This window comes from Quercus lobata, chromosome 3, assembly GCF_001633185.2.
Source record: "Quercus lobata isolate SW786 chromosome 3, ValleyOak3.0 Primary Assembly, whole genome shotgun sequence".
Taxonomy (NCBI): Eukaryota; Viridiplantae; Streptophyta; class Magnoliopsida; order Fagales; family Fagaceae; genus Quercus; species Quercus lobata.
In genome coordinates, this window is record NC_044906.1 from 72,019,346 (window position 1) to 72,031,628 (window position 12,283).

General features: G+C 33.7%; 1 protein-coding gene and 1 long non-coding RNA gene across 4 annotated transcripts; one reads left to right on the forward strand and one right to left on the reverse strand.

The window, feature by feature from the left end:
* The first annotated feature begins 2,558 nt into the window (after positions 1-2,558).
* On the forward strand, positions 2,559-8,161 carry LOC115978931 (uncharacterized hydrolase YugF-like). 3 transcript variants are annotated; one of them, XM_031100853.1, is made up of 10 exons: positions 2,559-2,889; positions 4,068-4,162; positions 4,241-4,338; positions 4,524-4,573; positions 4,909-5,004; positions 5,100-5,189; positions 6,447-6,539; positions 6,642-6,737; positions 7,635-7,700; positions 7,814-8,161. In XM_031100853.1, the coding sequence occupies exons 1-10, from the start codon at positions 2,692-2,694 to the stop codon at positions 7,967-7,969; spliced, it is 1,038 nt and encodes a 345-aa protein (XP_030956713.1). In that variant the 5' UTR covers positions 2,559-2,691; the 3' UTR covers positions 7,970-8,161. The 3 variants fall into 3 exon arrangements, with proteins under 3 accessions (XP_030956713.1, XP_030956714.1, XP_030956715.1); XM_031100854.1 differs by lacking the exon at positions 6,447-6,539; XM_031100855.1 differs by lacking the exon at positions 4,909-5,004 and having other exon boundaries at positions 2,579-2,889.
* Positions 8,162-11,318: 3,157 nt separating this feature from the next.
* On the reverse strand, positions 11,319-12,105 carry LOC115978634. Its single transcript, XR_004088801.1, has 2 exons — positions 11,950-12,105; positions 11,319-11,549 (listed from the first exon to the last, which is right to left on the reverse strand). It is a non-coding gene; the product is annotated as an uncharacterized LOC115978634 (long non-coding RNA).
* Between the last annotated feature and the right edge of the window lie 178 nt (positions 12,106-12,283).

Genomic DNA, 12,283 nt, shown 5'->3' on the forward strand with positions numbered 1-12,283 from the left:
GATGATAATACGTTATCATGATAATTGAAAAATTGTTTTACTAAAAAAAAAAAAAATGTACGAGTATAATTTGGGGTTAAAAAAAATATATAACACTAGACGATTATTTGCTATCACGCGGCGGCGGCGGCGGCGGAAAAAGAGTAGTCGGTGGCGGTGGCGGCGGCGGCGACGACGGCGATGACGGCGGTGGAAAAAAAGTCGGCGGTGGCGGTTGAAGGTGGTTGTGGTTGTTGTTTATTGTATAAGATATATTATTTTATTGTAGTGGATATATTATTTTATTGTAATGGATATATTATTTTATTGTGATGTTTATATTATTTTATTGTGTTAAAAGCTAAAATAGATCCACTACTGCAGCATGTATGTAGGTAAAATAGATAAAGTAACTTTTGGTGGAGCTAAAAAGCTAAATTTTTAGCTCCACTGCTGTGGATGCTCTTACTCATTACTTTAGTCCTATAGGTGGAAGTAGGAATAACAAATAAAGCCACAAAAAGAGAGCCTGGGTTAAACGAATAGGATCCCCTTGACCTAACTTTATAGTGTACTTTTCAAAACAAAGTAAAATTCCTCAACGTACCTTGGGTTGGCCGAAGATGCTCTCAAATGGTAAAATGACTAAAATCAGTGAAAGTTCATGTGGGAAATCTTCAAAGTAACCCATCGGTTTTTTAGGGGGAGGACTATGTAATTTGGCCAAAGGGAATAACTGGCTTTTTCTAAAGCAAGAGTCTTTTTTTTTTTTTTTTTTTCTTTTTTCTTTTATCTTCTTCTTCTTCTTCATTTTTATTTTTTATTATTTATTTATTTATTTATTTTTTATGCTTGAATTCAAGGTTTTTGGTATGCCTACAGTTGTCCCTCTTGATTATATAGTCTAAGAGCCCAAACTTAGGAAAAATGGCCTAAGCCCCAACTATGGACTTACTCAATCTGAGCCCCTCCAATTCCATTAACAAGATTCAATAGACATTTGAACAATTTAGTAAGGACGTGGTGGAAAATTTATATTTTACACCATCCAATAATGATTGTCACATTAGCATTTTACCTAAAATTCAATACATCCTACTACACTTAATAACATCTCAATAAATTCCTAATTTGATTGAATTTATATATGAGTATTAGCATTGATTGAGTGTAATTGTACTTATTTTTAAATATGTAATAAGATGATGTGATATCATGTCCTTATAGAATTTAATTTCTAAGAGGAATAGGCAAGCTTTGGTTTGGCATTTTTAAATATAAATGGGATGAGTTTATGATGCAATTCCTAGAATTTAATAGGGTTTTGTATGTAAAATAGTTAAAGGATTTGGGATGGAAGAACTTGATTTCTTCCCAAATCTGACCCATTATCATTCCCTTAAAAATAAAAAAATAAAAAAAAAAACTCAATTATTTGGGGGGAAAAAAAAAAACATCTACAATAAAATCAATTCACACAAAATTGCACAATTTCTTTCTTACTATTGCAAATTTGGTATATTTGATGGTAAATAATATCAATTCGAGATGATACCCTTATTTTCTAGTGTAAATAAGTATTTGACTCCTTTATAAACAGTAAAGGAACAATTGTTCATGGTGGGTTGACTCTTGTAATCAACAAGTGTCAAACAAGTATTGTAAATAGTAAAAAAAAAAAAAATTATTATTATTCTTTTGTATTTTTAGCATCAATTGTACAACAAGGACATTTGTCTATAGGTTGTATCATCAAGAAACTCATTCATTTTCCACTCAATTGTCTATCATATGGGAGATTCTTAGCCTATTAAATGATCTACATTATAGAAAAAAAAAAAAATACCGATAATACATAAGAACATAAACATGGATGGGATGACCATTTGAGTGGCAGTGGTTGAAAACTCAGATCAGTAATGCTTGTGTTTTGATTGTTGGCTGCATTTACGGGTCTATCTCAACAAGGATTTTGGCTTAAGTATAAAAGTGATATTGTTATTGTTGCAACTTACTAATATGACAAATTGTGAATAGTATATAAAAAGAAGGTATTGCTATTAAATGAAATTCTCAACAAAAATAACATGTTAGGATTCAAATGAAAGTTTAGTGATAATGACATCTTTTGTGATGCCTTTATTAGTGATTCAAACCCCCACTTCCTTCTCCCCTAGTATAGTAGTGTTAGTGATAGATGCATGTAAAAGTAATGTTATTTCAATTATAACTTTACCATATTATAATGGATTTTACCATAAATTTAATTAATGGAATCTATCATGAATGTGAGAGAAGAGAACATCATGTCATTGTACTTAAAAAATACTTAATAATTGCCTCATATAACCATTGTTCCACATGGGATGGACCCCACAAGCCGATTCATTGAGAAATGTGGTTACATGCATAAGATACATAATACATCATTAACCAATCAATAGGTAAGGAGATAATTAAAAAAAAAAAACAAAAACAAAAACTTGGACACATATAGATTTTCTTAAGATGCCTCTCAGTGTTTCTGGGCCTGTTCGGCTGGCCCAATACCTCACTACATTTAGATTTTTTTTTTTCTCATTTTTTAGAAGCACTCCACTGCCGCATATTTTATCTACAGATAGAGAAGAAGAGAGCAGAGTGCGTTGGAGTTGGAGTTCGTGAAGCCGGCTGGGTAATGCTAACTTCCCAGGCGGGTGAGCAAACGAAAACATGGTGGCCCTCACAGCGAGCTTCGCAGCAGCACCATCAACAGCAACAATTACAATGGCGATGACGAAGAAACGCAGTAGTGGGGCAGTGTGTTACGCTGAGTTGTCTTTTCCTTCATTTCTCCCAAAACAAGTGGAGAATATCAAAGACACTTTCGCTCGTAAGCTCGCCACGAGGATTGACAGACTTCCTGTACCTGTACGTAAATTCTCACTCACTCTTCTTATTTGCCCTTAGAATTTTGTAGCGTTGTTTAATATTTTAGTGTCCTGTGTAAAACAATGCTAAAGTATGGTACTAAATAAAAGAGAGACCTAACATGCATTGCACTTTAAATAAAAGTTGAAACTGGACAAGTGCTTTGGGGCATAAAAAAAAATGGAATAGGAGTAGAGTTTTTCAAAATTGCTTTTCTTAACTTAAATTAAAATAAGGGTAGTCAAAAAGAGATACTATTAATCTTTCAAATAAGATTTTTCAAACACTTTTGCAATAAATTATAGATAGTAAGTTTTTTTTGTTCTAATTTAAATCTATTGCTGAAATTATTTTTTTGTCTATCAATAACAACTTGTAACAAACTGCTGCTTATTATTTGTTGTGAAAGTATTTTAAAAACGTTATAGACATAATATTTCTCTTCAAATAAGCTAAAAGATAAGTTGGGAAAATTATCAATATTACGTGTAAATTCGTCCTTCAAAGAAGATCATACTACCCATTATTGGGTTTGTCCATTTGGGACATTCCAAAATAGAATAGAGAACTAACAATATAGATAGGATGAATGGAATTAAGAGAATATTTAACTATTTAACTATTATTTTAACATCGGCCAAGCCTTGCATTCCCCTTTTTCCCAAAACTATTCATGCATTTACTTATTTCCTAGACATTTTCTACTTATTATTGATTTTTAGGACACTTATTGTCCATCTAATCTTAAGGTCGGTTAACAACTTAACTCTAGAAGTACAGTAGTTATATATATATATATATATATATATGTATATTCTATTAGCTATTAGCTATACATTATGCATTAGGTGGAATAACAATACATAATGAATAAACATCCTTTGTCCCAACGTGGGTGTTCCATTTTATACTCCACTAATCGCAGCCCGCCACTTCTCCTGGTTTTTCTTTATAAATTAATTGAAGTATAAGGTTAAAAAAATTATATCTGACACATGTCATACTATAGTTGGTAGAGTATAAAGTGGAACACTCTTAGCGGGATAGAGGATTATTCTTCAATCGTAACATACTTCCTGTAGTTTCTACTTGAGCCTACTTGACTCCCAAGATATAATATTTCCTATTTGTGACTGCATATATCCTTTTTAATACAATGTGCCTGCCAAAAATTGCAGGTCAGCTTCTCGGATAATAGTATCATGAGTAGTTGTGTGAGGCCATTAATACAGAGCAAGACAAATCCAGTGGTTCTTCTCCATGGTTTTGACAGGTCTTTAGCATTACTGTTTTGAAAGATGTCATTTGCTTAATTTGTCTATGGAGTTCACCACTAGATCTTATTATTCAGCTCCTGTTTAGAATGGAGGTACACATATCCGTTGCTTGAGGAGGCTGGTTTAGAGACTTGGGCTGTGGACATACTTGGTTGGGGTTTCTCTGATTTAGGTTTGTTTTATCTGCTCGTGTGTGTGTATTAGTGTATATATGGGTTTTTTGGCCTATTAGCAAATTAGCATTTACTTGGACTCTAGACATACTAGACATATCCTTTCTCGGACTAAAGCTTTGTTGTTGTTGCGTGTTTACTCTTTTTTAAGAAAAAATGCTTTGTTTCTTGTTTCATGTGTCAGAAAGGCTTCCACCATGTAATGTGGCATCTAAGCGTGAACACTTTTATCAGGTACTTCTTATTGGTTCATGGATGTCTTCTATTCTTGTGTATATGAAGGAAATCTTATCACCAAATTTGTATTGTGAAGGAAGCTTTAAATATAATAGGAAGCCTAAAACATACATATGACACTTTGACAGCTTATTTGCGTGTCCTTTATAAGTGATATGGCTAAGTTTTTCTGGCATTGTTATGAAGCTTTGACAGTCAATTACATGTTTGCGTTTTATGGGCATATCATCATGTCATTGGCAGAAGAACCTATCTCCAGTACATAATGATAGCACCTTGTTCACATACATTGTGTTTTATCCTGAAATGGACTTGTCTCATCTCAACAACAGCTTTGGAAATCACACATCAAAAGGCCAATGATATTGGTTGGACCAAGCCTTGGTGCTGCTGTTGCAATTGACTTTGTAGCTAACCATCCAGAAGCCGTGAGTATATTGAATAATTGAACTTATGATTATGAACCTCGATCCACCCTCTAACGTTCTATGAAACATCATTGTTTCTAGTTCACCTTTTTCAGGTTGAAAAGCTGGTTTTAATTGATGCAAGTGTGTATGCAGAAGGCACAGGAAATCTAGCAACTTTACCCAGAATTGCAGCATATGCTGGGGTGAGTCTTTCCATAAATCTATTAGTCCAGACAACTAACAATTTTAAATTATTTCTGCTATCAAAATTTATTTAAGGCCATCACGTCATAAAAGTCATGTATTTTTTGCTCATTGCCTGAGCCTTAACTTATGTTAATATTGTTTTATTTAGAGGTTTCCTTTCTGTTAGTGATGTCTTCAGTCAATTTATTTATTTTTATTGTTAAGTACACATGCATTGCTCAAATGGCATCTCTCCTCCTTATAGGAATAAGCTGGAGGTGAGATCATGGCTTCTTCAAATGAATTATATTATTCTTTATACAAACCACCTGAATACTTTCCCTCATATTGCCACTATCCAACTCAATGCCTTCTGCATGAGTGCTTAGCCACCCATGATCCCTTTCGTTAATCATTGATTATGTGCTTTTGTTTAGATGTTAATATGGACTCATTTTTTCATCATATATAAAGCTTGTATACTTGATTCTCAAATGTCGATACATAGTAATGCTTCAGGCTTTTCTATGAGAGGCTTCAGAAACAGGACAACGAATTCTCAAATAATTTTGATAAGATATAAGCTTTGCATCATGCTATTCTTATTAATTTACCTGAAGGGAAATTACCAAAAATTGAAACTTTCTATTTCTGAGGTCCATCAGGTTTACAAGAGCTGATAGTGGATAATATATGTAGTGAGTTGTTACCTTCAATTCAGGGATATTTAGAGGTTTTCCAACCAAATATACAACTGTTGCCTCTTGCTTTTTGGACTTGCCTGCAAAAATGTGATAGAGGAGGAGCAAGCCTTATAATTGCCTCAGCACCTTGCATTTTGGATTTTTTATTCATGGTTCATGTCGTACAATCTATAATTCTAACATTTTTAATTACATGTGAAAGTGGCTCAGAATTAACCATTAAACATCAAAGATCAACTAATGCGGATGATATGTTCTGGTTTGTATGCTATCCTTTTATTCATTGCCTAACATTATAAAAACTGTTGATTGTATTTTCTTCTTTAACAGCACGTATTATGACTAAGTACTTTGCAATAATGGATTCTAGTATTTTGCTGATACAAATGCAAAGTAGATAATATGACCATAATTGTCTTAAAAAAGAAGAAGTTAGATGTTAAAATTTAAAAGCAAAGCAAAACAAGCTTTCTTTAGTTATGCCTAAACCTTTTTTTTTTTGTGGGGGGGGTGGGGGAGTTTGTATCATACATTAATTAACAATGACTGTGGGCACTCTTTTTGGATCAGGTTTATTTATTGAAGAGCATCCTGCTGCGCTTATATGTAAATGTTTTGGCCTTTACTGGCATCTCATTTGGTACCAGCTTAGATTGGGCTAATGTGAGTGTATACTCAGAAAAAGTTCTAGTTGTTATAAAAATATGGGTTGCTGCATTGGTGATCTTGGATCTAATGATATTTTTTTCCTGTTATCTTATCTAGGTGGGCCGCTTGCATTGTCTATATCCTTGGTGGGAAGATGCAACTGTGGATTTTATGATTAGTGGGGGTTATAATGTTAGTGCACAGATACAACAGGTATATGCCAAATTGCTCTACCATTTAAATCAACAAATGTTATTGTGTCGTTTTGTCCTGTATATATAAAAGAGAACCCTTGTTATAAAACAAATGGGGTGGGAACAACGCTTAGAGAAGGGGAAAGTTAAGTTTGCATATAACAGATATCTATGGACTATGGTGCATGTGAAGGAGAACATTTGATGGTTCATGGAAAAGGACATTGTGTTTAAGAGCTCATAGATCCTTCATCCATTTTCAGGCATTTCATTTCTCTTATTGCATGATCTTTTTAACTTTCTAGTGCCTCAAAAGATGGTCAATAAAGCCCTGCAGCAACTTCTGAATGATCTCCAACATGAGAAATTTAATTGGCAGATGCAACTGCCTTGGTTTTTTATCTTGCTCGTTAATTTGTGCTGCTCTTCCCAATCTCTTTTCTGGATCCTTAAGATCTTTGAGATTTTTTTTTTTTTTTAAATAACAACAATAATAATTTTTATTATAGGAAATTTCCAACCCCCCCCCCCCCCCTTCTTCTCTTTTGCTGGTGTAAGAACACGTGGCAGGTGTCCATGCCTAAATTTGGTAGATCTAAGCATGATATTTACTACAAGTTGCTTGTCTTCCTCACATATCATTGGAGTTGCTATTTTGAGCTCAAAGTTGTTATATAGAATTATCCATAACAAGATTAATTACAGTTGTACTATTTGTGTATGAGAGAGAGAGAGAGGATTCTGATGGGAGTGTTCCTTAAATTTTGTGTGGGAATGAATCTGCCTATAGTTCCAGAAGAAGGTTTATTGGCATATACTAAGTTGTGTTCATGTTTTTAAGGACAATTTCATATTTCAATTAACGCCACAAAATTTTACCTTCTCTGAAAATGCTGTTTTCAAATTTATTTGCCAGGTAAAGCAGAAGACACTTATCATATGGGGTGAGGATGACCAGATCATTAGTAACAAGCTTGCAGTGGTTAGTTTATTTTATGGATATAAAGCATAGAATGCAACAGATAAGTAATGGAAAACATGCTCAGGATTCAGTTGGAATAACAGATTTGCTTGATTCTTTGATGCATTATGCAGAGACTGCACTGTGAACTGCCAAATGCAACTATACGTCAAATACCAGATTGTGGTCATCTTCCTCATGTCGAAAGGCCCAACTCAGTTGCCAAATTGATTGTGGATTTTGTTCAAGAAGATTGCTATAAAGAGGCTGAATGTGTTTCCCAATATTGAAGTCCACTTTCCGCAAGTTCAAGGGAATTTTTGTAAATGTAAAATCTGTCACAATTTGCATTCCATTTTTGCTTGAAGGTGACAAGCCATATTTTATATTATTTGTTAGGCAAGAAACTTATTAGTAATAGACATAGATGCTGCCAGTCATTTTATTTGTATGCATTAAAACTGAATTAAACATATAACTTATTAACTACGTCCTGCGTAGAAAACTATTATTATCAACTTCACATCCATGTGATGCTTCAATTACCCATTCCGGAGTTGCTTTGATTTTGGGGACTAGTCTTAATTTCCTATATTTGCATCCTATTGTTTTCTTACCAAAATGGAATCTGCATCCTATTGTAAATTTTTTTCTTCTTTCTACAAATTGATGAGGAAGTTGGATAGAAGCACAATCCTGCATACTTCAGTATGTAAATGGTTTAGTGCTTTTCAAGACTCAAAGGACTCCCGTTATCATTGTTATGTGTATCCTGTTTTAGTAATCAAAGTTTTAGTTTCGATGAAAAATATTAGCACAATAACCTTATCTTGTAAAGAGTTTTCCAAAAAACTAATTTACACATTATTTATGTGGCAACTTTGATTAGTAATCTGTTTAAGTTGACCCTAAAATTGTTGGAATTGAAACTTAAAAGACACTGTTATGAGCCTTTATGTAGGCCGAAATGGCCAAATATCACCAATTTTTGAAATTTTTTGTAAAAAAACACTATTTCGAAACTATATAGGGAAATACCACTTTTTATGGTACTCGAGTTCCTAGAAGTTTTGCCACTGTGGCACTGCTGAGGTGGAAATTGGGCAGTTAAAAAAATTATGTGGTACTCGAGCATGGTAAACTCGAGTATACCAGGCTCGAGTACCATTATATAATAAAATGCTTTTTTTTTTTTTCTAAGGTACTCGAGCTCACCAAACTCAAGTACCTTGTAATTTTTTTTTTTTTTTTTGGATTATCCACAAATAAACATTAAATTCGAGTACCTAGTAAATTTTTTTTTTTTTTGGATTATCGACAAATAAACATAAACATAAAAATAAGTAAAAAAAATTTACTAGGTACTCAAGCTTGGTGAGCTCGAGTACTATATAAATAAAATAAGCACCATTTTATGTTTATGTTTATTTGTGGATAATCCCAAAAAAAAAAAAAAAAAATTACAAGGTACTCAAGTTTGGTGAGCTCGAGCACCTTAGAAAAAAAAGAAAAAAAGAAAAAAAAAAACAGCATTTTATTATATAATGGTACTCGAGCCAGGTATTCTCGAGTATTGTGTTGCATGGTACTCGAGTTTACCATGCTCGAGTACCACATAATTTTTTTTAATTGCCCAATTTCCATCTCAGTAGTGCCACGGTGGCAAAACTTCTAGGAACTCGAGTTTAAGAAACTCAAGTATCATAAAATGTAGTATTTCCCTATATAGTTTCGAAACAGTGTTTTTTTACAAAAAATTTCAGAAATTGGTGGTATTTGGCCATTTTGGCCCCTTTATGTATATGACACTGCAGGTTATCTATAAAAGTAGGGCCTGTCAAATTCCTGGGCTACAACTGGCCAGGAATCATTTACATTGAAAGGAATGGCAAAGATTGTATTAAAATATCTACCAGTGTTTGAATGTGTGATATACTTGATGTTTTGGCAACATGTCTTGCAAGATATGCTGATGATGAAGCTTGGGACTACAACTCTTGTTGTACAAGATTTTCACATTTCACATGAACAAGTAGACCAAAACACATACAAATGCTCTTCTTTTCCTTTTATGAGCAGATGAATATGAATGCAATGCTTTCTGTATGTGAAGGATTCATGCTCTACCATTAACTTACATATCATCTCACCCAGTGGTTGGCTGCCATGATTCCCTGGATGATGGGAAGTCATCTTAAGTTTAGAGGATTAATTACAGGTTTTGATACTTTGACAACACTGCCCAAATTAGATGGGAAAATATGTATTTAGGCTTTTTAGCCAAATTAAAAAACGTTATCATTAGCCATTAAAGGTCCCACTACTCATTATCATGCAACCGAATCTATTATATTATCACAGATTTTTCATTTTAGAACTTGTGAGTTCACTGAGTTGTAAATCATTTGATTTGGTTGGTAGTTCACGAGTCTCTCTCAAGTTCCAACACTGTTAAGCCGAAGCATATGAATGATTTCTGTTTTTTTAAACCAGATATATATGGCCATGCACGTCAAACTCAATTATTCTGTCAAGGGTTTGACACTTGTAGGGCCCAACCATGAATTAATGATTCAGAAGGTTAAATCTGTTTCCAGTGATGTTAGGAGCATAACTTTTGCCACAACTTGTTCATGTGGCAAGTCATGAGTAATGGAGTTATAAATCCACTACTTTTACTCCATCACTCACAACTTGCTACATGAGCAAGTTGAAACAAAAATTGCGGTCTTAGCATTTTTCATCTTTTTTCAACCTCCAGGTTGAACAATTCCGACGTACACATGCCAAGCCTCTTTTCTCCCTCTCTTAACTTTAATATAAAGAAAACAAATATCAAAATATGCTGCCAAGTATTTTGCCTTTCATCAAAAGTGCACTTAGATTGTTACAAATGTAAACATCATGGGAGATGGGTAGTGCGTCCTTTTTTTTTTACCAAAAAAGGAAGAAAAAGAAGTGTGTCCTCCTTTTTCTGTCTGATGAGTGAAATTTGTCAAAAAGATCAACGAGAAACGTGTTCAAATCACATTATTCTAGCTATATCAATGGATCCCTCCACAATAAAGGTTCCGTTTTCCTTCTCCTTGACTCTGATGGTAAACAAAATACATGACACAATAACATTAAAGAATACATTTGACAGAAAAGAATGCATGTGATTTGTGATTAATCTGTTGAGGACCAATAGCGGTTTTGTGGCTTTGTGTCGCTTGTAGCAACAAAAACATGCTCAAATCAAGCACCAAGATAAAGAAATTATTGCCAAAGAACCATAACACCAACATGAACAATGATTTTTAATTTGCTAATAGTAATTAACTAATATAAGCAGGTGGGGTAGTGAAATTTCATTAAATTAAAAAAAAAAAAATACTGCCTCTCTCTGGATATACAAAAAGGAAAAATCTAAAAAGAAGAGATCAGGTTCTTCTACCCTAATAGCAGTCATATCACTACTCAAAAAGGAATCAAATTCACCAGCAACAGCCCAGCTTTTTTTTTTTCACATAGAAGGAAGACAACTGAAAAAAAGAAAATAAAAAAAATTCCTTAGTGGGAATTGCCTCTAGATGATTCCAAATTACAAGCCTAGGCTCTATCATGGTCACATCTTGTACACATCTTTTTTTGAACTAGGTGTAGTATTATCAGGCCCACAGCAACACTGACTAAAGGGTCAGGCCCAGAGAAAAGAACAGGATAGTGCCTCTAGTGATGAGAGGTAGAGTAGCACTTGAGTCATTGATGCCAGTAGTGCCACTTCCTGTGGGGCTGATTCCTGAGCCGAATACTAAAGGAGTTGTGCTGCTTGCGGTTGGAATTGTAGGTGTTGTGGTTGGAGTTGTAGTTGTGATTATTACTGTTTGGCTGAACCAAGAAAAACAACAATGTATATTAACCTCAAAACCATAATTAATTGTGATCAGATTTAAAAAAAAAAAAAAAAAAAAAACTAATCATACTACCAAAACAAAAGCAATTTGTCCTGCAAGCTTAAGCCCTTAGGAAAGTATGAAATTTAATTATCTAACTATTATTCTAACATTTTACGTTGCAATTGGGCCTTAACTTTCCCTTAATAAGTGAAACACAACATGGGGAAGTTAAGAAAATATGTATGACACTCATTTAATCATCTAACAATTATATATGACACTCAAAATATTCTATCATTTAGCATGTATCATGCAGAAAATAGAAGTGAAGCTAAGATCTGGGAGGAAGAGGACAAAAGATATTGTGAAATATCTACATCATGAAAGCTTACCAGCTACAATTAAGAAGCAGGCTCAGGATTGTGATGATATCAATATGAAGATATGAAGTTGTGCTGGATCACTTTTCTGAATCACTGTCCAGAAATTATTTAATCCACCTTGAAAAAGTTAGCCTAATACTAGCTAAATATCACAGAACAAAGAGTGGGGAAGTAGGCTTTCCAAGCAGAATTCATCAGTATGAAGAATCTATAACCAAAAGAAATAAAGATGATCTTTGCGCACTTATCCAAATAAAAAAAAAAAAGCTCTTTGGGCATGGGAAATAAGTCCCTACATAAAACAAACACAAAATTTTTCACAAATTTTAAACCAGATTCACAC